The sequence below is a fragment of the Delphinapterus leucas genome, chromosome 1 (genome assembly GCF_059928025.1).
Source record: "Delphinapterus leucas isolate spDelLeu-1000000601 "Yukka" chromosome 1, BTC_Dleu_Yukka2, whole genome shotgun sequence".
In the NCBI taxonomy this organism is placed as follows: domain Eukaryota; kingdom Metazoa; phylum Chordata; class Mammalia; order Artiodactyla; family Monodontidae; genus Delphinapterus; species Delphinapterus leucas.
In genome coordinates this window covers 64839559-64867196 of record NC_143129.1, presented here as the reverse complement: position 1 = coordinate 64867196, position 27638 = coordinate 64839559, and the positions used below count along the sequence as shown (strand labels likewise).

Sequence of the window (27638 nt, the reverse complement as noted above, 5' to 3'; positions counted from 1 at the left end):
TATTTTTCTTGAGGACATTAAAATTTATTACCCAAAAAATGAATCATTAAAAAAAATGACTTATAGCGGTTGCCTCCCATGGAGACACCAATTTCCACTGCTAACGTTAAGACTGATGTTGTGTCTTTTACAAAATAACAACAAGTCTTACTACAAAGGGAAAATGCTACCCAAAGAAGACAGGAGCTTATAACTCCTCTAGAGCTTTGTTTGTAATCCTACTGAAATACACGGCACTTCCAAGGGGACCACACACCTGGAATACTGCAAGTTTAGAAACCTTTTAAAATCTCCATCAGAACTCACTCTTTCCCCAGAATTCGCTTTCCTTGGTTTCTTTTTATCCCTTTGGAATTCACCAAAATGCTCAGACATTTAGAAAAAAAAAGTCACTGAATAAATATTGAGTAGTATGACCCAACTTTTGTGTTTTTAGACATGTGGCAACCAAATTAGTCAACCCGAGGCAAACAGGCTGCGAAATCATTGAATTTTCATAGCCTGGGTTTAGCCCTTGGTTGTCTTCTTCCTTTCTCCTGTATTTTTTCTTTTTTTAAACTTGTTTCTAGTGAGATTACTTGTTAAAGGAGAAGGTTGCTGTCTTTGAGTCTTAGAATCTGCCTGCTTTCTGAAAGTTTCTTTTCAAAATTTTAATTGAGAAAGGAAAATTGATTGCCTTGTTAGAAAGCCAGGAATTGACTAGCAGTAGAAAAGTGACCCAAACTGCACTGATTTCCATGTGCAATTTTGGGTCTATTGTCATGTTTCAGTTCTTTTTTAATTTATAAAGTTTTTACTCATTTTTCATGCTCCCTAGACCTCAACTATGCCCTCCATCAAACCTAACTAAGCCAGATCAACATATTTGAATGTTTTTCTCACTATCTCCCCAGTTATGCTGTGATAGAGATCTTAGTGAATAGTTAGATACGAACAAACAGTAAGCAGAAGAAAAAAGGAAGAACAGCAGTGGTAGCTGTTAAAATCCACCACTTACAAAACAACTGCTATGTGCCAGGCTATCTGCCTGCTCTGTGTTCATTATATTTTCAAGTGACCCTAGGAAGTAGGTAGTCTTACTTCCATTTTATTGTTTTGAAAATTGAGGCTCAGAGAAGTGAAGTGTCTTACTCAAGGCCACACAGCTACTAAAGTAGCAGGGCCTATAGGAGAACACAGGTCATTCTGATTGCCAAGCCAGTGAACTTTCCTCTCTACTCCACTGCACTCCCTCCTGATTATAGTGTAGTTGGCTCTGAGTAAAACATTCTCATTTTCCACTATTTTCGACATCCAGAAATGAATTGAAAAATGAGTAAATAAGTGATTCATCCGTAGAGAATTGGGAGTAGGTTACATATCTGAAGCTGGAATTTCACGTCTTTATCGAAGAGAAGGTATTTTGTGCAGTAACTGAACTCCTATGATAATTCCAATATATGAATATTTTATGTCTGATTATTAATTTGTATTCACTGAGCATTGATAAGAGCTTCAGTTAAATACACACGTAAACTTTGTATTCTGAAGTTATAGTCTAAAATAGACCCAGAGTCACATGGAAAAATGATAGCATGGGGAAAATTGTCAATATAGTCCCAGAAGAAAGCTAGGGTTCCAATATAGGGCTGCATTGGAAGGCTTGCTTTGTATCGGATATCCTCAAGGTTCTGGTCAGGAATCCTTTCAGAAAAATGTCTTACGAGAGTTAAAGTAGATAAGATGATATGGATTGTGTTGATATTTTTGACTGCATGGAAATGTATTGGTCCTACACAGGTGAAAGCAAATATGTGAGATGAAGAAGTGAAAAGCAGTACAAACTGTATTATGATACCTCATATTCTCCAGTATTTTCTATTTCAAATGAGAGTTGGTTATATTCAGAGAGCTCAACTTTGAGCTGTATCTGCTTGAAACCACTGTAGCTTTACACAGAGCCATTGATCCATCTTTTGGGTGAAAACCATTCAAAATAACATTATTTCAAACTTCTTAGAGCATTTTATTCTCCAAAGAACATATATTCCCCCAAATGTTTAATGTGTTTTAATGCTATTTTCTAAGGTTTAAGACTCATACTTGACCAAAAATAAACCATGTCTATGCCAAGTTGACAGTAAAGGAAAAAATATACTCATCAAAAACCATCACGCAAAGTTCAGGTTCTGGCAGCCATGACCCTAAGGTGAGTAAGAGCTGTACAGTTGGGCATTTGTATTGGCTGAAACCTGGTCACTCTTGACAGTTGCTGGGATTCAGCAGTGGAGGATACCAGGTATGCTGCAGAGAAGATGCGGATGTGCTGCTGAACTTGGCTTTGGTCAGTGGGATGTGCTAAACTCAGTCTACACTCATCCCGGTGAGGACCTATGTGCCATTTATCGGAGCACTTATTAAAAGGATGCTGTCCTAATTACAATTGGAGCTTAGTGTAACCAAAGAAACTCAAATGAATGCCATAGCTGTATTTCACTGCTTTTCATAAGCCTTGCAATAAAAGCTAAACAGTTTTTAGTGGCTTTTACAATTATACTTCCCTTCAATTTTCCAAAGGTTACAGGGCCTGAACCACACAAATCCCATTAAAGTAAGTAGTTGTGCAGTATAAGTTCCTTTGAAAACATTCTTCAATGCCCATAAAATGATCAGCAGGCTGCTCTTTAGATCTTCTTGCCTGCCATGTTTTCAGCCAAAAGGCAGATGACAAGCTTTGATGTGATGGTTGGTTTCTGCTACTGAAGCAGGCGTTTTATCTTCTTGCATCAGACTTCTTCTCAAATTGATGTGACTCAGGCATACGAAACACATTTTTTTCTTCAGATTTTATTCCTAAAATATGTTTTTGCTGTACCTTTAAATTACATTTGGCTGACTGAGTTTGGAATCTCAAGTGTCCCACAAGGTACAGAGCAGGGGAGGGTAAGGGCCTTTGGGAGTTAACTGGAGCCTGCACAGTGAGTGCAAACCTTAGTGAGGAGGAACAGCAGTGTGCTGCGTTCTCCTCACGCTTGAGGATGGCGCTCCTCCCTGTCTTCTCCACCCTCCCTTCAGTGCAACTTAAGCAGCCACGAGTGAAGTTCAGAGTGAATTTCAAGCTAGAGCCAAGGACAGAGCTATTGTTCTCTTTAACTTCTACTTGAAAGTGTGAGGGGTCTCCTCCCTAGAATTTACGGCTTTCTTTCCTAAAGAAGTGTTTGATAAGTATTCTAACATCCTGTTCCATAGGAAACACCATCCTCTTTAGCAGCTCTTCCCCCTGCGTGTTCCTGTTTGTTGAAATCATTCATTTATCTTAGATCTGCTTTTCTTGTAGGGAATAAAAAAGAAGGACCAGCTCCTTCATTTACGGAAGAGTCAGACCTACCCAGCTTTCTCCCATCTCTCTAAATCTGGTGGTGAACCTGTTTGAAAAAGAAACATGGTAAAAAGATTTTTTTCCTCCACAGGTAAAATTATCCAGGGACAGAAGATAATGTTAACCTAATTATTTACTATGCACTGTTAAAAATAATAATTGGAATCAGAAGTTATTCAGCCCTCCAAAACCTTACGTAAATCACCAAGGTTCTAATTTTCTGGGACTACTTCTATACCACAATACTACTATAACTCTTTCAAATTTTATTGTCATTTAATGTATCAAAAGACCTTATGTCTTTTATATAGGAATACTTCAGCGCAGCGAGGTGACAAAACATTTACATAAAAAGAAATGAACAATAATTTTTAAAAAGTATTTGATTATGTACTAAAATATGTTTAGGAATTTAGATATGGAGAAATCAATATGGATTGGCATTATCAGCAAAGTTTTATAGAGAAAGTAGGATTAAGATGTGTCATAGGAGACAGAGATTTTGAACTGTGTCCTAAAATGAAAGAAAGGGAAGTACTAATATGAATGTGAGGAGAAGATGGAAGGTGAGGGTTTACTACTGTGCTAAAGTAACCCTGCACACACTTAATTGATGAAGCAAGCACTTACAGAGGCCTTTGAAAAGTGAAATCCAAGGACATGTGGATCAAAGTTGCTGTCCTAGATGAGAATGGTTGCAGTTTTTTAATGGCTCTTCTGGCAGGAATAACAGCTTGTGATACACGTGGACCCTCTTCCTGAGACCCTCTTTATACAGCTAGTTTGGTTAAACCTACCTTTCCCATAAAATTTTTTCCTGGGGTAGTGGTTTTTTATTTATATCTGTGGTGAGTCATTGCCCCTCTCCTGCACAGGGTGTATATTGTCATTGGCACTTAAAAGTAGAGTGGAATTAGAAGTCCTGGCTTCCACACTACTATATATAAAATAGGTAACAAACAAGGACCTACTGTATAGCACAGGGAACTATACTCAATATTTTGTAATAACCTATAAGGCAAAAGAATCTGAAAAAGAATAAATATATATTCTTTTATATATTTTATATATATATATATAAAATATATATCTGAATCACTTCACTGTTCACCTGAAACTAACACAACATTATAAATCAACTATACCTTAAATTAAAAAAAAAAGAAGTCCTGGCTTCTAGCTCTGGCTCAGTCACAGCTTTTATTGTGATTTGAGGCAAATCACTTCATTCTTCTAAGCCTCATTTACCTCATCTGTAAAATAAAAGGGTTGAATTAGATAATTTCTCTGGTTTCATGTGGTGCCAATATTTTATGACTCATGAATCCAAGTGAAAATTAACCTGCTAATAAGATCATTTTTCTTATTTTTATTAGAAAGCATGGCAGTAACTGCATACTTACAATTTACTCAATCATTCATAACATACATAATCATCCATAAAATCTGTAAACACCTTGGATTTGAAACATGATTTTGATAAAAATGTATCCATGTACCCTGTGGTTATCCTGCAGTTTGGTGAATCCTACCCATTTCAGAATTCCAAAGAATTAGCTATGTCCTGATGGCCAATTGGCTGTCAGCATCCTTGGACAGCATCTTTCAAAATCAACCTTTACAGTAGCTGTTCTTACAAGAAAGATGATATTCCAGCAATGATAAAAATACACTACTTTCTCTACCCTGTATTCAACCAGAGTTCAGAATCTGATAACAGTCCTTATCCCAGGTGTTTCAAATACCCCACATTTGTAAACCCGTACGATGTTCACATTTTCTCTCATGCCGCTGATGAGATTGTACTGATCCTGTTCTGTGTTCTTGGGGGAAAGCAGGGAGCTCATAGTTGGTGATTAGTGAGCAAAGACAGACGAGCCGGAGGGCTGCCGCTCAAGCTGTCTCTGTTGCCCCCTCACTGTCTCTTTCTGTTATACTTGTGCTCTGAAGGACGTTTGCCAGATACACTCCTTGGACCCCTGTTATTTGTGTGTCTTTTCTCACCTTCAACATGATCTGGACTGGTGTTTTCATTTGTTAAAAACAACAAGAACATTCACTGGGAAACTTTTGCTGGAATCATTTCAGGTCATCATAGCTATTTATTCTCTGTCATAAACTATAATTCTCCATTTCCCTTGCTCCCACGTCAGGGGAGTTGGTGGTTTATGGTGGACAGGCAGTGGAATTTGAGTGAAGAGTGGAAGATTTCAAAGAACTACTGAAAGGCTATGGAGCAGGTTGTAGTACTAACAACAAAACATAAAAAATTCTTGTTCTCTATCATAGTTTGGCAGTACAAGAAGAAATGGGCTTACCAAACAGCGTAAAGGATTTATAATTTGTGGTTATACCTGAGAAAGCATTTTCTTTGAGGAAAGAAAGCAAATCATGGGATTGGCTTAACAAGGGATTTCCTTTATATGATTAAAATAGCCTAGGGTCTAATTGATCTCAGTCTAGGGTTGGTATGGAAGCTAAATATTTTTTGCAGACTTCTGTTTAATAGGAGCATGAAATACAGGTGTGGTGCTGTCAAAAGGCCTGAATGACTGAGAGAGACCTGAAGTGCAAGACATAGAACTGTAAAAAGATTTAGAAAAAGAATGGGAGCAACAGGAATGCCTTCAAATATTCAAATAGGAAGGAGCATACAAATGCAAGGCAACAGCTGAAAGATGTATGATCCTAGGTGTTTGAACTCTAGTGTTGACATTATTATAAACTAATTTTGCTAATAGCTAAATAGTGGTAAAATCAGGGTTGTTGGATGGAATATTCCAAGCGTTGATAGATCCCAGAAATCATGATAATTAAATTGGCTCCATTCTCAAGATGCCACTGATCTGACCTTCTTCTTGAGAGTGTCACAGAACTGCCTTCAAAGCAGGGCTCCTTGTTGAGGTACCACAGTGGAAGAAACTAGAGAGGTGGTCAACTCTGAACACAACCGTAAAGCTGAGAGAATGGGTGCCAGCAGCTTCTTAGCTGGGGGAATGTGGTTGAGATCATACGGCTTTTTTTTTTTTTCCTACAGAAACAATTTTCTACAGACAGGAAAAGTTTCACATTTTCCCTGGACACAAATTCAACAAGCACTTACTATATCTAGGTGCTTTAACTATCAGGGAGGAATGAGCAGTCTCTCTTCTGAGCTCCAAGGGCACCCCTGATGAAGCAGCACTCACGAAGAAGGGGTCTCTCATCAAAAAGTCTTGGAGGCCTCAGTTAGGCACTGAGAGATCTGAGCTAGGAACTCCTAGATTTAAGCTGCACTTTGAATCCCCACCCAAATCTGGAACATGCCCTCAATTTGTAATAATACTACTATAGCTCAGGGGTGGGTCACTCTCCTCGGGGCATTAGAATTCATGTTAGTAATTTTTTGAGTATTTTGTGTGTTTATAGTCAGAGAGGATCAGGAGACTTTACATGTTGGAAAAAAATGGCTGAGAGCTACTTTCTGTTGAATGTGGAGCTAGCGGCCATGCTCCTCTTTCTCTCCATCCTCACTCTCACCCCTCATATTTTTCTTTGAGCTGAGTGGGGAAAGTGATTGGAAGTGTGAGTTCAGTTCATCAGGCTGAGCATGTGACTTGGGCCTGAGCAGCTTGAGCTGTAAATCCCTGAGTGCTACACGGGCTCTGCAGTGGCTTGGGCGTCAGGGTGAGGGCTTGATGGTGGTGTTAGCACAACTGGTATTCCGCTCAGCTTCACACATCCATCATTCCTGTCTGGGCTGAAGGAGGGTGGCAGGACAGGAGCACACTACTCTCTGACTGCCACGGGCAACCTGGATGATCAGCTTGCCAGGGTGCCTTTGGGGGCACTCAGAGAAAACCAAGGAGGAATCTTGACAGGTGAAAACATGGGGAAATGATTCTCCAAAGGTTCCCAAGAGCTCAAAGCCTTAGAACTCAAATTTGGAGTGAAACTGTTTCAGAGATGTTTCAGGACTGTTCTTGAGTTCTTAGAGGGTGAGTCTCAGGTCAGTGTCAGCTTTTGGTGGTGTTATAGCACTAGCTCTGATCTAGGCTGAGGCCCCTGAAGCCTGCCTCAGCAACAGCATGGAGCCTTGAGCAAATACAGTTACGAGTTACTTGCTGTTTCCAGGAAAATGCATGGTAAAACAGAGATCCTTCTAATATTGTCTAAGACAAGTGAGGTACAAAGCAATCTACTCTCCTTCCCCCATCTCCAGAGAATATGGAGAGGAGTTAAATTTTCCTTTAGCCCTCTTTGACAAAACAGGCTTCAAAAAATATGTTTTTTTCAGCATACAAAAAATATCCCTCTGACAGTTCAGGTCTGGTCCCAGATTTAGAAGCAAAAACCAAGCATCAGAACTGCTGCGTGCTCTTGGCATATGAACTTGATTGCACCAATGCCTGCATTTGCACACTGAAAGTGGCATTTGGCTATAGCACTTTGATAAGCATGTGAGCCAAGGAAACAATCTCACTGTAGGTACACAGTAAAGAAGTGTAAACCGGGACCTCCAACGTGACTTTTTAGCTCCTTATCATCAATTTCTTCTATTCCAGATGATCAACTGAACTCAGAGGAAAAGAAAAAGAGAAAGCAGCGGAGGAACAGGACAACCTTCAACAGCAGTCAGCTGCAGGCTTTGGAGCGTGTCTTTGAGCGGACGCACTACCCGGATGCTTTTGTGCGAGAAGACCTCGCCCGCCGGGTGAACCTCACCGAGGCCAGAGTGCAGGTAACCGGAGTATTCCCCTCCTTAGAGGCACATCTCTGAAGACTGTTGAAAAACACAACTTGTAGGTTTCAGACCAGAGCTGATACTAAAAAGAATTATAAACGGACAGCATGAGAACAGAATCAGTTTCTAATTGTGTTTCTCTTGGCAGCAGAGTATTTTTAAAAATTGAAGTGAATGCCTTTCAGTAGGGCAGAAAATGCCTTGCTAGAGGTCTCATTCCTCCCAATGTTTCTCACCCTTCCAGATCCATGTTATAAACATTGTCCATTGGAGCATTTGACTTTGCACCCTCCCTCGTCCACACCCCAGCTTTCGACTTGAGCTGTAGGGTGGCTGGAGAGATGAACTCTCTGTCCTCCATCTCAGTTTTCCTCCCCAGACTTTGGGAATATCTGAATCTTCAGGAAATGTATTATAAATACACACAATTATGGACATGGATGGGAGTGAGAAATGAACACACCAAAGACCTTGCCCATAGGAACTGCATTAAGAGCACATTCAAATAGATGATTTTGTGTTTCTGTGAAGTAAAGAAGGATAAGGGCATGTAAGACAGGGGAAAGAGATCACATGTGTTTCTAATATGAATGCCATGAGACATCAACTACAAGCCAGACATCTAGAAATAATACCACCTGTGATTAGGAATAATAATGATGATAATCATAACTAACACCGGTTGAGCCCTTACATGCCAACTAGTGTTTGTAGTTACATAAGCTAATCTGTCTAATCCTCACAACAATTCACTGAGGTGGATAACGTCACTCATCTTGCAGATGAGGAAACCGAGACTCAGAGGTTAACGTAGTTTCCCCAATGTCACACAGCTAGGAAGTGGCTGAACTAGGATTTGAAGACAGATATGCAGATTCAGAGTTCATGATTTTAAGCACTACAGTAAATTTTAAATAAGTAAGAGTCTTCTGGCTAAATGCTTTTTCAAGCAGTGCTTTGCTGTCTTTGCTGAGAGTCAAGATTTTATTATTTTCCATATTGCCAGTGGTAGGCTGCTCTTTTTTTTTTTTTTTTTTTTTTGCGGTACGTGGGCCTCTCACTGTTGTGGCCTCTCCCGTTGCGGAGCACAGGCTCCGGACGCGCAGGCTCAGCGGCCATGGCTCACGGGCCCAGCCGCTCCGTGGCATGTGGGATCTTCCCGGAATGGGGCACGAACCCGTGTCCCCTGCATCGGCAGGTGGACCCTCAACCACTGCGCCACCAGGGAAGCCCAAGTAGGCTGCTCTTTTGATAAAGAAGGGTTGTGGGCCAAATCTGTCTTGTCTTCCCGAATGAGTTATTGTTTGCATATCTGTGTTCAGTCTGGGCTTAAAGGGTTTCCTTCTGCAAATAATAACCCTCTTGATGGGGACTAGAGCTAGACTCAAAGGGTGTGGAGAGTAGGAACTGTATCTAGTACCCTATGCTATGAGAGACATTCGTTGAGTTGAGGGAGAGGGTCCTAGAGGTCCCTTCAGCCTGAAGAGAGTGTGCAAGAGTTTTCCCCATGGGAACTAGGGACTTCACCTAGAAGTGTTCCCCAGGAGAAAAAAAAATGTCATTGACAAAAGGGGAAAGTTGCCTGGGCACTGTGGTGCCCCCGAGGATAGGTGAGGAGAAGGCATACGTGAGGATGCGTATGTTACTGCGTGGCAGTCTCTCAGGGCTCAGATGAGAGTGATCCACAGGCACAAACTCAGTTCTGCTCTCTCCGTCCTGCAGTCCAAAGCAGAACTCGGAGGTCTGCCTTCCCACATCCTCTTCCCCCATGCTGCTCACCACAGTTCTCCAAACACGTTCTCTGTTTCTACTCTTAAATCCCTTCCTCTTCTTCAAAAACCCCATATGTTTTATACCCCAGGCTTGGCCTGCAGTGGCCTAATAAATAATTTTAGGCCAATAACCCACAATTCCTGAAAGTACCATTTTTGCCATGGCGATCTGAATTTTAAATAAGGAAACCTGGACAGGGCAATGCTGGAAATTAAAAAAAAAAAATGTGGAAGAACAATTTTGGGTTGAGAGCTATTTTGGCCCCATCACAACAACGGGCAAATGACTTTCTTATATGCTGAAACTATTTTATCTTCCACCTTTTCCATCCTACTACGTTCTAATGTCTTTTAGAGCTGTGAACATTTCCCACGTGAGCAGGACAGAATTCTCCCTCCGTGACTTTTTTCTTCCTCCGTGAAGTCTTACCCTTTGCCAGTGTGAACCACTCCCTCTGACTCTGGCCTTCTTTATATTTATGGCTTTTATCGCAACATGACATGTATGATATTGAGTTGTATGTGGGCCAACTTCCCCAACTAGACTGTGAAGGCCTCTTGGATGGAAGCCATATCTTATCATCTTTGCAAAATTCACTTTTTTCCCTCCAATATTTATCGAGCATCTGTTATTCGCTTGGAACTGGTTTTGGTTTGCTGGGCATAAATAATACACTGGCCTCTCTCCTTAAAGCTGTTACAGACTGGGGGCAGAGAAGACAGATGTGCATATCATACTATTATCATAGAGTAAGATGATTCCTACACTAAAGGAATGTTCAAGAATGAGTGATAGACCAGAGGAGGGAATGATTAAATCTGCCTGGGGGAAAAGAGAATACATGAACATTAAGCAGCCATTCTGAGCCAAGTCTCACAACAACCTGTGAGTAGGTATAATTATCTTCATTTGATTGGGGGACAAGGAATCAGAGAAATTAAATAACTATCCAAGGACAAACCTTTAAAGTCATGGAGCCAGTGTTTTTATCCAACTCTGTTAGACTTTAAAGTTATGTTCTTTCCACTACAACATTTCACAAAGAAGGTGATATTAAAGTTAAATCTTAAAAAACATGTCTTTGGCATGTGGACAAAAGGGAAGAATATCGCAGGCAGAGAGAACATTCAGTGTGAATACACACAGGTGGGAAAATAACCAAATATATTTGGGAGCCTTAAGCCCAGGTAGGACTGGAAATGATGAAGGGCCAGTGCGTGAGATTCAAGTGATACAGGATGTGGCTGACTTGGTGGACAGTGTGCTAATTCTTGAACAGTCTTTGTTCTATGGTAATACATTTTGATTTTAATCTGTGGGTGATGGAGAGTCAGAGGATGATATAAAGCTAAAGCAAAGCCCTGATACAATTATATTTGCATTTAAAATGATAACTCTAATAGCAATATGAAGGACACATTAGAAACAAAAGAGGTGAAGCCAGAAAAGATTCTGCCTCTACTGATTTGCACCCTGGTCTTCCATGGGGCACCAATCACGTGGTATTTTATGTGAATGTTACCAACTAGAACTGTGAAATTGTCCCACTCCTCACCATAGGATTTCTTTCTCCCACACCTGGTCATGCGTTTCCATAATTGCATTTGAAATTCTTGTAATTTTTCAAACTTACATGTCTATCTTCTTTTAATAGATTGTGAGCTGCTTATGAGCAGAGAATAAGTCTCACTTCTCCATTCCCAGTATTTAGGCCAGGGTCTAGAACACAGTCGCCATAAAGACTTCTTGAATGAGTAAATGAATGAATAAAATACCACGGCAGTCTGGAAGAGTTGTAGTATCTTGAGTCAGATGTTCTTAAGCTCAAAAACTCAGCCATTTATTACTTGTGAGAACTTTAACAGATTACTTAATCTCATTGAAATGGTTTCCTCAACTCTGAAATAGAAATAATAATACCTAATTGTGGAATTGTCATGATAACTAGAAATAATGTAGGTAATGTGCTTATATAAGTTCCTAGCCCTAATAGCACTTAATAAGTGGTAGGTTTATTATTAGCTGTAGTCGATGATATCAGTACTGCCCATTTCCTTGGAACCCTACAATTAAATATACTCCAGCCAACTTCCAATTTTCAGTATCTGCATTTCTGTTTCACAAGTTTCTTTCTAGAACTTCGGGAGACACGCCAGAAGTGTTGGAACATTTATGATCAATGACTGACAGGAGCCAGTGTACAAATCCACAATTCTCTCACCCCTCCGGTGGGAGGTGTGTGCCCTGCATCAGTCCTTAGAGCCCCTTAAGGACTGAGCTCCCACAGAGGAAGCTGGTTCAGTAGCACAGTTAGAGGTTGCTTTTCTTCTGTTACTTCCTCCCTCTCTTGCTGATATTCCTTGCACCTCCCAGATAAACTATTTGCTTCTTAAATCCTTGTCGCAGGGTCTACTTTTTGGAAGATGGAGAGTTTTCTTTCCATATCCAATAAGTATTATGAAAGCAGTTGAAGTTTTTGCCTTTTGAAGAACTTTGAAAAAACTTTTAAAATGCCATTGTATCTGTGCAGAAATCTAACGAGATTTTTCTTTTTTTGAAAAAACTTTTAAGATGCCATTGTATCTGTGCAGAAGTCTAACGAGATTCTTCTTTTTTTATTACAATTACAACAAGGAATATAATCCATATTTTGCTGTCACATGGGTTAGTCATGGATCGCATCTCCGGTGGCTTGATTATTGGAAGTACCTCATGGTCCTGTTCTAATAGTCTTTGTGCTTAATAGCCCTGGAACATGGCCCACCAGGGAAGGATTATGGCATGTTTTCTGTTGTTCTGGGAAGAATTCCATACTTAGCCTATATCTTCCATGGGAAGGTATTGCATGGTAAAAATCAACCAGGACTTTATTCATGGAACCTCTTCTTTGTTTTTTCCTCTCCCTCCTCATGCTCTTCTCTCCTCCCGACAATCTTCCAGGTGTGGTTTCAGAACCGAAGAGCCAAATTCCGCAGGAATGAGAGAGCCATGCTGGCCAATAAAAACGCTTCCCTCCTCAAATCCTACTCAGGAGATGTGACTGCTGTGGAGCAGCCCATCGTACCTCGTCCTGCCCCAAGACCCACTGATTATCTCTCCTGGGGAACGGCCTCTCCGTACAGGTGAATGACTGGCCCACTCTCCCTTGCTCCGCTTCCACATGTTTCTCAGCGGTTGGTCATGTTTAAAGCTGCTTGTGCAGCTGGCTGACATTTCTTACTGGGTTAACCTCTTCAGAGACATTCAACTTGCTGACATCCCCAGATTTTCACAGGAGATTACTAGTTGCCCCAGGAGCAGGGTTTGGGGCAGAAGAGAGAGGGGCAGGCCATCAGCAATCTCCTCTTGGACTCAGGAACTCTTGCAAAGGTTTCAAAGATGGGGAAGAATCTCAAAGAAAAGATCATTAAGCTATGCCCAGAGTCCCTCTTGTAATCATTCTGGAACAAAACTTCACTCCATTTCCAAATCTGATAGATTGGTTTGATTATATGCAAGTAGGAATTTAACATGTAAGGCTCTAAGTGTAGGACCAAAGGCAAACTTCACAATAAAACTGATTTTGAATGAAAAGAAAAGAAGTAAGGAAGGGAAAAAAGAAGGAGAGAGACAAAGAAAGACAGAGAGAGAGAGAAGGGGAAAAAACCCAAGATCATTCAGATAACTTTCATGGCCATAGTTCTTTGTTAGTAGGTGGGGATGTCTTATGATCCAAGATGCCTTCCTGATCTATTGCTAATTCTTGTCTACTTATCTGAAGTTCTTTGAGGGGTTAGTTTGTGTGTGTTTTTTTTTTAAATATATAAAAACAATGTATAATTTACACTAAATTTTTATATTTAAAAGGTGAAAAATATTAAGGAAGCAAATAACAGAGTATTATTTCAATGGCTTGGAAAGGCTTTTAACCTCCATTTATTATGCTGTCCAGAAAATACAGATTAACGCCAGAGGGAAGCTGAGACACATGTGCCTAATGCACTGTCATCAGTCTAAAGTGTCTTTATTTGAACCTAAACCTGAGTATTCTTAGAAACCAGATCAAGGCTATGTGTTCTCTGGCTGATTGCAGTGGAGGAGGAAGTATTTACAAATTCATTTGTTATGCTTCTGTTTACCTTTTTATTGCTAAGGTTAATTAAAAGTTTAAAGAGAGGTTTTAAACTAATTATAAGATTATCTCCCAGTTGATGCTGAGCTACTGATGTGAAATGCAACATTAGTGAAATGCAAATACTTTCAAAAGTTGATCACTCTAATCAAAGCAAAAAACCTCAACTAAATATTCTCTCTGTTCCAAATCAGTTCCTTGAAAGAAACACCATAAATGGATTTGAAAATTTCTTTTAAATTCCCCATTGTGAAATTAGCCTGAATTGCTTTGGTCTTAGTACATGGAGACTCTATGCATAGGAAACTGGAAATTTCTATTGCTCTCAGACATAGTATGCTTTGTTGATTTCAAAAGATTAGTCATATCTGTGTGTCCTATTTAAAATTTAGACTCCTCTCCCATAGGATTTACTAAAAACATATTTTGAAGACCATCGTGAAATCATATATTCTTTAATATTTTAAATAAGTGGAAGACTGCTTTGTTTTTCAGATAAATATTGATAGTTCATAGACTCATTAAATGGCTTGGGAAATGGATGTGGATCAGAGCTTGATGTTTCAAGGTCTCTGGTTTGAATTTGGTCACAACCAGGAAGTTCAGCTCCTTTTTCTTCCTGGATCCTAGTGAGGAAGTTTTCATACCAGCTGTAATAACCCAGATGGCTGTCACGTGGTCCTTACCAGTGAGAGGCGGAGGGCAGTACACTGCATGAGTGGGGATGAAATCTTCCCTGAATTAATGGCTAGATTACCTGGACCTCAGCAGAAGTTCAAATCCTGTGCCTGCATTATACATACTATGTATATGGGCATCTAATTGAAATGATTATGCAATTTATGTGTGCTATTTGGGGAAGTGTTCTATTTTATTTTGAATGATTATGTAGAAATACTAGATACACTTTAAAAAAAACACTCATAATTCCACCATCTTGAGATAATTAGTGTTTATTTTTGCAATTAGAGTTCAGTATTTCATATAGTATAGACTTAGTATAAATACTATTTTGTATTCTGCTCCTTTCACTTAAAAATCATATAACCTAGTACTTCTTACTCGATTCATGGTATACTTTTATATCATTTCTCTCTTAGACACAGAGTTTGTAAAAAATAAGTAAAAATTTCATAGAATCTGATTGTTCATATTCTGTATGAAGAATTAATTAATCTCCAGATTTAAGTAGAAAAATGATGGTTTAAGCAATAGTAATGTTTTTTGACCCAATGTTGACTGAAGTGTTTATATTTTGATTAATTTCTAAAAGTGGCACAAAGCTATTTTGTTTCTTAGAGATTTTTCTGCTATGTTTAGAACCAAAAGACATTATGATTTCACATTTTGAAGCTTGGTAGGAAATATAAGTCTTGTTAAGGAAATATAAAAGAAAACCAAGTGATGAAAAGCAGAGGAAATGATAGACCTTTTGTGTTATGGAAAATTAACTTGCTATTTCTGTTGGTACTATTATGTCAAATTAGTTATCTCACATGTGACATTCATTAAAAGGCATTTCTCTTGGTTAATCCTTGGATGCACCTGTGTGGCAGCTCTGTCCTTGATCTGGTTCCAAAGAACAGACCCAACACTTGCCCAAGTTTAAGCCTTCAGCAAGCAGAATTAGAGCGAGGGCTCATGATCCCTGTTTCTGTCCAAAGTATTAGGCCACATAACCATATTTTCATTCAAATTAAATCTTACACGATATTGAAAATAGTAAATAGTATAAGACTAGGAGACTACGTAAACATGCCTGTTTGACTCAGGGTTTGTCTCAGATCTGTGAAGCATGCCTGCGACTGAGGTCCACCTTCTGGGGTGTGTGGGTAACCCCTGGGATGAGTGAGGCAGCTTGGTCATGCAACCCAGGGACAGCGGAGCAGACAGTTTTGCCAAAGAGGACAGTTTGCTCACTTCCACAGCAAACTGTGGAAGAAGACAGGAGGAAAGCAAGACTCAAAGAAGATAGCGTGCATATGGTCAGAATTATGGGATGGGAAACAGCCAACATATTTTTTTCTGGGCGTCTTTTATATCTAGAGTGGTGGCTGTATAATTTTATCATCCAAACTGGGACACTTTTGAAGTAAAAGGGGAGTGCTATTAATAATGACACTAGGACAACAGGCATAAACTGGGATTGTCCCTGGCAAACTGAGACTTATGGTTCACTCTATTTATAGCATGTCATGACCTCCTTCATACCCTCGAGGGTGTTAGAGGTGATGATATCAGGTAGGAAACTGAGTCACCAGAAGGAACAAAGCATTCCTTAACAGGACACTACTGTCCTGGCAGGTGTCTTCTTTATCTACCCCTAGACAGTTGAAAGAAGCTTGTCTTTGGCACACATGCTCACTGCTTAGCTAAGAACTGTTTCCTTATGCAAATGAAAGCACACACAAGCACTAGAGTTATTTAAGACTCATTAGCTTGTACTGCTTTGCCTTTCGGGTGGCAGTGATTTACCAAGTCCTGGACTTTTGACTGTTGTTTTAGATGAAGTAGTTAAGAAACCTTTCTGCAGAGACATCCCTTCCTATGAAAGATAGATAAAGAATGGCCTAGCTCTGCAGTGTTGGTCTGGAGTGCCATTTTCAGAGGGAGGGCTGAGCTTCAAAGAAAACTAATGACAAGTGAAAGAGAGGCCAGCGATCCTTATCCACAATTTCCCTCCCCCCACCTTCTCCTCCTCCCCTCATTTGATCGTGGTCACGGTGCTGCCTGACATCTGCTGAACGCATTTGGCTCATTTCTCCCTTTCACACTTTCAAAAATAGATCCTCGTCCCTCCCAAGATGTTGTTTACACGAGGGGCTTCATAACGGATTCTAACGGAAGACACTGAAAAGGTAACTTGTCAGAGGGGGAAGAGGGTGGCTGCTGGGGGTAGGGTTTAAATGGGAATTAAGTATATTCAAGAAAGTGGGGCTTAACAGTCCTAGAAATGAAAGCAGTGAGGTCCTCAAGTGGGGAACACCATTGGAAACCAAAACTGCAAGAAAATACGTCCATAGAGTTAAGGGTAGTCTGATAGCCTAGAGCAGGGCTCTGCAAAGATTACTGGGCGTATGAATCACCTGGAATCATGGTACGATGCAGAATGAGATTCAGTAAGTCTGGGGCAGGACCTGGGAAATGTACCTCTAACTTGCTCCCATGTGATGCCCATGCTGTTGACACTTGGTACATACTTTGAATAGTGAGATTTTAGAGGAGATGGGACAGAGGTCAGAAGAACTATGTTCTTGTCCTGGCTCTTGTTGTTCTTCAGGCCAGTTGGGTCGTGAATCTACGTAACCTTGTATCTAAGCTTGAGCTAGTAATAGTTTCCCTATTATATATCACACAGGGGCGTTTGGAACCTACGTTAAGCAATGTGCATTTCAAAAAGAGAAACAAAAATCATTGAGACAACAGAAAGATGCAAGTCTTCATATATAAAACATTTCTAGAAAGAAAAGTTTAAAATGGTGGAAGCATTACTGCACATGCAGTGCAAACTGAAGGCTTAGTAATGAAATATGGCCCAAATGTGTCCACTTTAAGAGCTAAATGTACGTTTAAAAAAATCAACTTCTGAGTTTTAAAAACAGAAGTTGGAAATGATTATTTAAATCACGAAAAGATCACTTCCAAAAGGATTTATCGGGTCTCTCTTTAAAAGTAAATTTTCCCTAGGAAAACTCATATTGAATTTTCTTAGATGAAGCAAGTATACCTCTGCTGTTCTTGCATTGACAAAAGAACAAACCAAAGAGATGATCTCCAACCTCTACACATCACAGACAGAGTCATGAAGACCTCAAGCTCTACAGCCTTTCGAAAAATCCCAAGCTGGGAAGCCTTAGGATCTCAGGAAGACACATAGACTGCTTGGGCTGACTGACAGATCTGTCTTTGGGGTGAAATTTTCCATAGCTTGTCATCATTTGTCCAAAAGGGCCAAATAGAAAACAAAGTTGGAGTTGAAAACTGAGTCAGGTAGTATTTTTCCCCCAGCTCTCCTCAATTGTTTCGTGATTTGTGGGATTTACACTCTGGGTGATTAGAAAGCAGAGGGGGAGACGGTCATAAGTTTCCTGGCTTTAAAACCATACCATGTATAGTATTTTCCATACTTCCTTGGTGTTTGGCAGTCATTTTAACACACTATCCCTCACGACAACCTCTCAAGGTAGGTTGAAATTATCAAAAATGATTTGTCCCCAGTGAAAACAGAACTCTAACCCTGCTGGTGGTTAGCATTCTGCTGTCTGTGGCTGGGCTCCAACTGTTAGGAATCTCCAAATAAGGAGAGGGAAAAATTTCAAGCTTACTTAAATGTGTCAGCTCTGTGCAAGTCCCAGAGCAGATTTGCTGAATCAACAGATAGGATACAAGTATTTCTTTTTCATCTCTAATTCCTCAATGCCCTGTACATGGCAATGTCGTTTCTTGGTCACAGACACAGAGAATTTTACATTCTTCAAAACTAAATAGAAATATTGCTTTGGCCAAACCCTATAAGCCCAGTCTTAGTACTCATCTCATGTCTGCATCCTGTTAGAGGAATAGGCAGAAGGCAAGACCAATGGGCAGGATCTCTACGTGTTGGAAAGCAGGCTCTTGGTGTTATCATGTGCTTAATAAATTACCTAGTTTCAACCTCATCTTTTTAGCCCAGGAAGCTTAATCCTGTTTAGGAAGGAGAGGTCATTTTACATGGTGCGAATGGCCCCATTAATTTGGTTGAAAACAGCTTATTAACCTCACTGGTTTCTGTCTTGTGAGAAAACATTTCAGGGTTCTCGTTCTTTTCCTAACACAGAGCTTTAGAAGTTTTGGTGACATGGAAAACAGGTGGTCATGAACAATCTTTCAGATTGACAGCCACTCAAGGCTCTCTTGCATCTGTTGTCACTTTTGGAAGTGGGTCCTCTCCATCATACTTCTAATGCCTTTTTAAAGCATGACTAAGCTGCACTTGGATTAATTTTGTCTTTTCTGACCTGTAACACGTCTTGCTTATTACTGGTATGTCAAAGGACTGGTCCCTACTTGCCTAAATGGTAGTTTTAGTTTAAGTTGAGAAACTAGATTTATGTCAAACTACTGGAGGGAAAACATACTCGTTTTCTTTAGTGTGTGCACACAATATCACTTTAGCCTCTACCTATAAAGTTATGTACTCTAAATGTTTGTTTAGAGGCTGTGAATTAAGATGGTCTCTGTTCTTTTATCCTATTTCTTATGGCTATGCGATGCTGAAATAAGTTAGACCGATTTTTGAAAGTTTATAGCTTTCCTAAACGTTTATAGAGTGAAAAGCTTATCACTTATCAAGTGTATAGGATATTGCAAAACTCATTCATTAATATCAACTGCTTTTTTATTCTCACATCCCTCTAACTTGAGAGCTACATATAAGTCATTGTCATGGTCTCACTAACACAGTGGTGTCCGTAGAACGGCACCACAGTACAATTAGACAAGGGTGCTGTTCTCAACTCTGCAAACACAGGTTGCTATTTAAGGAAAAATGTCTCAGTGAAAATCCAATCTCCTGTGTAAAATATAACTCTAATTTCATTAATTTGGTTTTGAGATGGGAAGTGGATCAACATTCATCTCATCTGGGATATTAACATCTGGCCTGCGTTAGAAAGTCTCAGTGTTTCCAAGATATGTGTTACCATACTAAGTCTTCAGACTAGAAAACCAGATGATACTAGCAGATTATGAAGTAACTGCAGCAAAATGGTTATATAATAGATAAAATTGAAATCGCAAATACAGTAGACATTTCTAGAAAACAGTAACAGCATCTTTAGTAAACTAATTCTCCATAGTTCTAATTCCCTTTGTCTGCTAAGGAAACTGGCCACACCTTTGATCATCACAAAAAGAGAGAATCTCTATTAAACAGGACTTTGCTTGTCCAGAATCTCAAAGGATGGAAAACATGTCCCCCAAGAAATTGGGCCAAATACATAAAAGCACAATACTCCATGACAATCTACAGTTTGCCATCAGAGAATATTTTTTTTTCTTTCGCTTTCTCATGAAGTTTTAGCCTCCTGTTTTCAGAAGCCATTTAATTTTATTCTCAGTACTTAAATAATACAGATAACTCAAAATCTCAGCTTCTCTCATATGCATTTAAAATTGTACTATATACCATCTTTAGGACTTAATTCTCTCACAGAAATCTGGCTGAGAAAGGCTGATTTGGTTGATGTCATAATCTATAACTTAGGTACATTTCCCAAATCCAATTATCTTTTTTCTTAGCTACTTAGATCTTTTATTTCTTTGAAATCTTAGATTTCAGTATATCCTAGAAATTTCTTGAGTATGGGATTTATGGATTTGCATATATTTCTGGTAGGGTCTTGAATGGAAGCATGTAATTCATACAGAACTTAAATGATAATATGTATATGGGTTTTGAAAATAAATGAGACTTCTTGGTATATTGTAACAAAGAAAAAAACTTGTCCCATTTTAACAGGTTGTTCTGATTATTTATCTCACTCCTAATTGAAACCTTCATGAATTGGGACTCTTTCTGTCTTTATCTTTTGGTAGACAGTAGTAGAAGTAATAGTCTATTCTGTAAGTCTAACCTGCACCAATATTTGTTCACTTTTTACTGTTAAAAGCTATATATGGTGGATTAAGAATATACAATCATCAGTCTTGCTTTTGTCATGTCCCTTTTGATTTTGCACATTCGATTAAGATAGCAAAATTAACGGGAAGGACTGGTTCCTTAAAATAAAAGCATGTTGGTAAAATATTTTTAGAAATCATTACTCACAGCAGGATGACAGAGATCACTGATACTGAGCAGGAATCAGTTTAATTATACAGTATCTAGATATTTTTCAGTTACTTATCTATTCATTAAATACTTTCTTGAATGCCAAATATGTGCTAGATATGGTGCTAGCTCTACCTGGGGACACGGTGGTGAACAAGGCAGATGTGGTATCTCATCTATGGGGCTTATAGTATGAGGAATTAAAATAAGTCCTAAAAGGAAAAGTACAGGGTGCTATAGATAAATCTAACTTTGTGTAGACAGTTAAGATCATGCACCCAGAAATGAGTAAGAGTGAAACACACAACAGTGAAATAGAAGAGTGTAGGGTTATTTTGGAACCCTTCTGAGTCTTCCCCCTGCCATAGGACACGACCACAGACACTCACACTCACACACATACCAGTGTTATAAGGGTCTTAAATTAAGGATCATATTTCTGGAAAGACCTAATTATACTTTTTAACCCAATTTTCCTGGGTTAATTGCTAGTAACTGAGCTGATATAGGCTATTGTGAGTCTTGACTATACGCCTTGACTGTAAATCTTGACTATGTGGTGTCCCAAATAAGTATTAATGATACAGTCTGTCTATTTGTAGAGTAGCTTTAGTTTTTTCTTTCTGGTCTGTCACTTGATCCCCAGAACCACAAACTCCTGTGTGGCTGACAAAATTGCATAGGAATGCAGGCACCAGAAGAGCACATGTCATTCCATTTATAAGTCTATCTCATTCCAGCCCTCAGTTGAAAGGTATTTTGCTAATCTTAGAAACAACTAGGAACATTTTCATTGAATTAAAATGAGTTCCCTTATAGCTGTTTAGTATCAAGTAATGGATAATTTGCATCCAAGTCTAAGAAACCTTTACTTTTCCTTTAAAAGAAATTCATGGATACAATTAACAGAAAACCACCAATTACAAATTTCTGCCCAGTGGTATTCCTAGGTCTTAATTACAGTCTCTGACAATGAAAAACAACTTTGGGTTTTTCTCAGCAATAAGAACAGTCAGAAACAGTTACCTCTGAGGTCAGGAATACTGAAACTGGAGCATTTGCTAGTTTATCTAAGAGATATAAACATTTCCAAAATAACTGACCCAAAAGACAGTGTAAGCTGCTCAAGTACTTTTGAATGTTATAAAATCAAGGCCAATTGGAGTGGAAACCTCTTGATTTGGCAGTGCTTGGTACTATCAACCAGTGGATCAACAAAGGCAGAGGAGTCATCTTAGATTATTTAACTGGTTCTCCAAGTACACTATTTAATATGGTATTCAGTGATTATCTAAAATATGTTAGGATTAATGTCAGCTACCTAGAATGAGGAATGAAAAATGCCCCTTAGTTTCTTTTCAAATGCCTCCTTCTCTTCCTCCTCACTCCCACAAGCTGGTGATGTAGGCAGGACAAGATTAAACACTGTTTTAACTGGTCAACTGATGAAACACCTGTTATCCACCATAAGCAGCTTTCTTCTCTCACCCCAGAAATAAATCATTACTCACTGTATCCAACACAGAAAATACTTTTCCCCTCGTCTTGTTCCACGCTCCACTGCTTTTCCCTGCCCTTCAAAACACTGCCACCCTTTTCCAAGGGCCTTAGACTAATGGAATCTGGGGCTGTAAGGGACCTCAGAGGTCATGTAGTCCAACCCACCTGCCCCTACCTGCCCCCATTCTGAGACTTGTACCCATCTGGGGCACAGACTTGCAGCTTTATGAAACTAATGCCTGTTATTCTCCCTGCTCTCTCCTTTGTCCCTACAGCGCCATGGCTACTTATTCTGCCACATGTGCCAACAATAGCCCTGCACAGGGCATCAACATGGCCAACAGCATTGCCAACCTGAGACTGAAGGCCAAGGAATATAGTTTACAGAGGAACCAGGTGCCAACAGTCAACTGAGGAAAAAAATAATTAAACAGGCCTAAGAAGAAATCAAATACCATAAGACACCTATCCTGCTCTGTCATTTCTACATCTGCTGGAAAAAAATAAAAACAAACAAACAAACACAGAAATAAACTATTGGGACCATGGCAGAGAAAAGCAGGAGAGGAGCAAAATGAAAATTAGTTAACAAATGTTCCTCCTCCCTCTGGGATACCACCACCACTTGTTTCTGTGTGTGTTAATTTTGTTTTTCCTTCTATTCATATGCTTTGCTTGATATACTCTGAGCTTCTTCAGTTAAGTTCAGCCCACCCACCCCCATGATTGTATGGGTTTTAAAAGAATCTACAGCAGCCAAAGAAACCATATATGTATATATATTCAGAATAATTGCCTATAGTCTCCTCATTGACCTGTTTGAACCTCAGTGTCTTACACTATCCTTCTTCCTAGTTCTCTGTACAGAAGCTCTAGGAACTTCTGAAAAGCCAAAGTCTTTCTGAAGAATCTGTGCCAGACATAATTCCCTTTCTCATTGTCTCTGTCTCTGTTGGTCATGGTAAGCTTGTTCCATCAGCTACTGGAAAGAAAAAGCAATTGTATACAACATCTGGTCACTGGCCTGTCTGATCCAGTGTGACTGGCTACGTCTGGCTAATTCTAAGCTCTAAGTTCTAGATCTAAGCTCTAGATTTAAGCTCTAAACTACAGAGGATAATATTACCATCACTACCACCCCTCACCCCTATCCAATCAATCAGCCATCCTAAGTTAAAGATATTTGTTGTTTCTTGAATGATTTGCTGTCATAGGCTATTTGATAGAAGATACATTTTTCACTTGAGAGAGGGAGAGACATTTCTCTAGGAAAACAAAGACTAAGTTGTTGTGAAAGGCATGGCCTATATCTCTTTGGTGCCTTAAGGGTAGTCATATGCACACTTATATATATACTGTATATATTTATATATTATATATATATAAAATATTCTTGCAAGCTTGAGTTTGCAGTTTCTCAAACACTACAAAGAGCAAATTTCACACCATCACCAGTGTCTTTATTTCTACTGTGATAAGACTTTTTATTAGGGATCTCATTTCCTTTCTTTCTCTACACAAAATTCTCATTATGGCCACAGAGCAATTGATAGGGCAGCTGTTTGAAAACAGGTCTAATTTTCACATTAGAGTTTTAAATAAATTAGAAACTATTTGAGGCTATGAAAATGTCCTTGAGTTTGGCACCTGAACTCTGGTGGAATGCTGATACATTCTGATCTATAACGGGAATTACACTTCTTTAGAAGAGGGAAAACCGTTTCGTCATCTGTCCTTTTTCCACTCAACAGAAATCTGAAAGATACGTCTTTAAGTGGAATACTTAAAGGTTTATCTAAATTCTAAAAATTTAAAAGGCAATTGTGGGCTATTTTTATCTTCTAATATATTGAAATAAAGTTTCGTGTCTAGGGCTGGGAGCCAGGACTGACCTTTTCTTTGTTTCTTTCTCTTTGTTTCCACCCGTGCTTTTGTAACTTGTCAGGTAAACTTGACCAAACCATGTTACCATTCTGTGCCTTGGTTTACCTTTTTTGTAAAATGGGTTTAACAATACCTACCTCACAGGGGTGTTGTGAGGCTCTAATCATTTGCTTTTTCATTCTTTCCTGTATTCTCTGTATGTCCAGCGCTTTGTAGCCATGGGAGGAAAGGGAATATAAAAGTATACCATGTTAATAGAAGGCTGCTGTACCCAGAAGCCTTGTTTTCTAGCAAGGAAATGCTACCTTGCTGTAAATACTTATAACCTTGTATTTGGAAATGAGAAATAGGTTTATATTTGCAGACCTCTCAAAAAATCACATCATTTGACCAAAGAATAATTTAAGACACACAGAACAGACATATCTTTGACTTATGTTTTCATCCTGACCAACTTGGATTTCTAATAATTTTTATCAGTAATTTGAAAAGGTTTAGATTGATTTTGGCCAAATATGCCAACTCTGAGTGACAGGCAAGGATTTGGGATTTAAGATGCACTTTCAGTACAGATTTTTTATTTTCCCTGGCATATCAGATTAAGCTAATGGTGGTATTTTTTCAGTCAAACAGCCACCAATCTGAAAATGTATTTCCTATGTTGATTTTGAACTTCTTTTATTAAGAAGGAAGCCCATCTTATGCATTTTGCTTTCATCAGCTGATTCTCTCTTAACATACTATTAAAACATTTCTTACTGAATGGTTTATGTAGGCTGGCTGAACAACACACATTACTTGCTTCCTAAAGTATTCTTCAACTAATTCTTTTGTCCCACTAGTTGCTACAGATTATCAAGTTTCAAAGGAACAGCGTATCCTAACAGATTAAAACATTCTTTGTGAAATGAGTGCAGTCCAAGAAATTGGTGAACTTTTGGAGTTTGGAGAGAACAGCTGAAAGAGGATTTGGGTTATATAGTACAGGGAAGAGACATCATAGGTGAAAAGATTTTGCTAAAAAGGGGGAAATCTTAGAAGAGGGAGTAAAGAGATAGAGGATCATGTAAAACAAGGTCATTTGAAACTTGCATCCTGACATTCATTTCCAGTGGTGAAGAGAAAAGCCTGAACCCATAACCCCAGTGCTGGATGAAATTAGGCAATTTTACCCAACACCTGGGCAAGTGCTGTCCAGGAATATCATAGAGTAACCAATGCTGTCCACCACAGGAGCTTTTATTGCTAGTGAATCAATACCACAGACACCTATTATGTAAGCATCTGATGGAGAAATGTACACAGGGTACAAGCACTCAATTTTGTTCATTCGTTATTGATTAAAAAAATAGAAGTTTGATATGTGATTTGGAGGAGTAGCCTTCTGGCTCCTAAACCAGGTGTCAACAGAGGGCCTCAGGGACACAAAATTCAAAGGCATATCCCTGTTCCTTACCATCTATACACAGATAACAGATGAATACATACAAACTGTCTGTGTCCCCAGTCCCCCCCACCACCAAAACAAGGCGCTGATTTGTAGGGTACTTGGCAGTTTAAATCAAGCAGGAAGAAGTGACCGGATAAAAAAGGGAATGACATTTAGGGTATAAAGATCTCATAAGAAATGTAATATGTAAATTATATCTTGCTTTATGATGTAAAATATACATTGTTTGCGCTAGAATAGAAATGATTCCTTTTCAATAAAAAGAAAGAAGGATACTACTACGTCTGCTGAGTCTGCTGGTTCTTTTTGACCTTCAGAAACACCTGCTAAGATCTAAGATTGCACTCAGAAAAGAGTGAAGGTAAGAGGGATTTATGAACAAGAGAACTTTTATCAGAGTGTAATAATATTTTCTAAAAAAGGGAAATAATCTATTGTTCTCACAAACAAACACAAATGGTGGGAGAAAGAGGGGACTTTTTTTTAGTATAATGGATAAGTGTAAAGTGGATCTTTTAGGAGAGTTTTGCTATTTTTCATCCACATCTTTAGTATCCACAATAACAGATATCATTAGACAAAACAGATTTTTTATAAAGCACAGCCTTTTCTTTTAAAAGAAGTAACAAAGTAACATTTCTTAAGCACCTATTGTTATAGCATTGTGTGTGGTAACTGGTGGAGGCGTGACAGAAAAACTAAATAGGAATCGAGTTTTTTCATACAAACTGAAATCTGATTTAAAAGGCAACTACAGCATGAACAAATTTATGCAGTAGTTCAAGACAATAAATTAATGTTGTCAAAGAAATAGAGCAGATGGGAGTTCAGAAGAGGAAGCAAGAAAACACTGTGAACTGGAATGGGAGAGGGTTTCACGGAGGAACTGGGACTTGAGTTTCATCAGCAAGGATTTGGTCAGGAGAAGGGAAAGTGATGGCTTTCAGGTAGGGGGAATGGTATGCATAAGAAAGGATGAAGGTAGGGATACGGGAATGAGGAATTTGTTTCGGGAGCACGGCAAGATGGGCCTTGTGACCGCCTGGAGGGGTGGGATATGGAGGGTGGGAGGGAGACGCAAGAGGGAAGAGATATGGGAACATATGTATAACTGATTCACTTTGTTATAAAGCAGAAACTAACACACCATTGTAAAGCAATTATACCCCAATAAAGATGTTAAAAAAAAAAAAAAGATGGGTCTAGATGGGATGGAGAGTTTATTTTCAAGTCGAGTAGAAGAAAACAAGATTGAAGCTGAGTCTTCATCTTGCAAGGTATTATGTGTCAGACAAAGGAGTGTGGACTTTTCCTCAGACCATAGAGATTCATTGAAAATTATAAAGCAGGAGAAAAAAATGCCATGCAAAAAGTACTTCTTTAGCAGGATTGTTGTGGTAAAAGAATAAAGGTAAACTAGCGCAGAACAGAAACTGGAAGCAGAACAGAGAGAAGGGGAACAAAAAACAAAGGATGAATAGGAAATATCTTGCAAGGAAAGAATCAATAGGACTTTATGATGGGAGAAAGAGAATGGACAAATCAAAGACAACCCTGATTTGAAACCTGGGGACTAGGGGGATGAATCACTGACAAAACTGACAAAAATCAACAAAAATGGGAGAGACCCAATTACAGGAGAAGATAATTGCAGTTTTAGATGTATTATATTATTGTACCATTTGAAAACTGAAATGTAGGGACTTCCCTGGCAGTCCGGTGGTTAAGACTCCACACTTTCAATGCAGGGGGCATGGGTTTGGTCCCTACTCAGGGAACTAAGATCCCACATGCTGAGTGGCATGGACAAAAATACAAAACAAAAAACTGAAATATAAGTGTCCAGTAAGTGAAGAAGTAAGGCTTGGAACCAAGGTCAAGGATGATAGAAGTTTGGGATTCATCTTTAAGGAGGTGACACCTTGAGGTACAAGTGTGAATAAGTTCTTCGAGAAGAGAAAGTGTCATTGTGACTCAAATAAATATTTTAATAAGTGGCTTTTGGAAGTAGTTTAGCCCAGGGAGAAA

At 39.1% G+C, this 27638-nt stretch overlaps 1 protein-coding gene across 3 annotated transcripts in view; it reads left to right on the top strand.

Annotated features, from left to right (window-relative positions):
• Positions 1-25888, top strand: part of PRRX1 (paired related homeobox 1) — a 73171-nt gene extending 47283 nt beyond the window's left edge. The window contains exons 2-5 of one of the 3 annotated variants that reach the window (XM_089911244.1): positions 7903-8078; positions 12795-12976; positions 16752-16823; positions 22552-22645. In XM_089911244.1, the coding sequence (XP_089767370.1) occupies positions 7903-8078; positions 12795-12976; positions 16752-16806 (413 nt within the window). In that variant the 3' untranslated portion in view covers positions 16807-16823; positions 22552-22645. The other 2 variants (XM_089911245.1, XM_089911248.1) reach the window with 2 other exon arrangements.
• The last annotated feature ends 1750 nt before the right edge of the window (positions 25889-27638 follow it).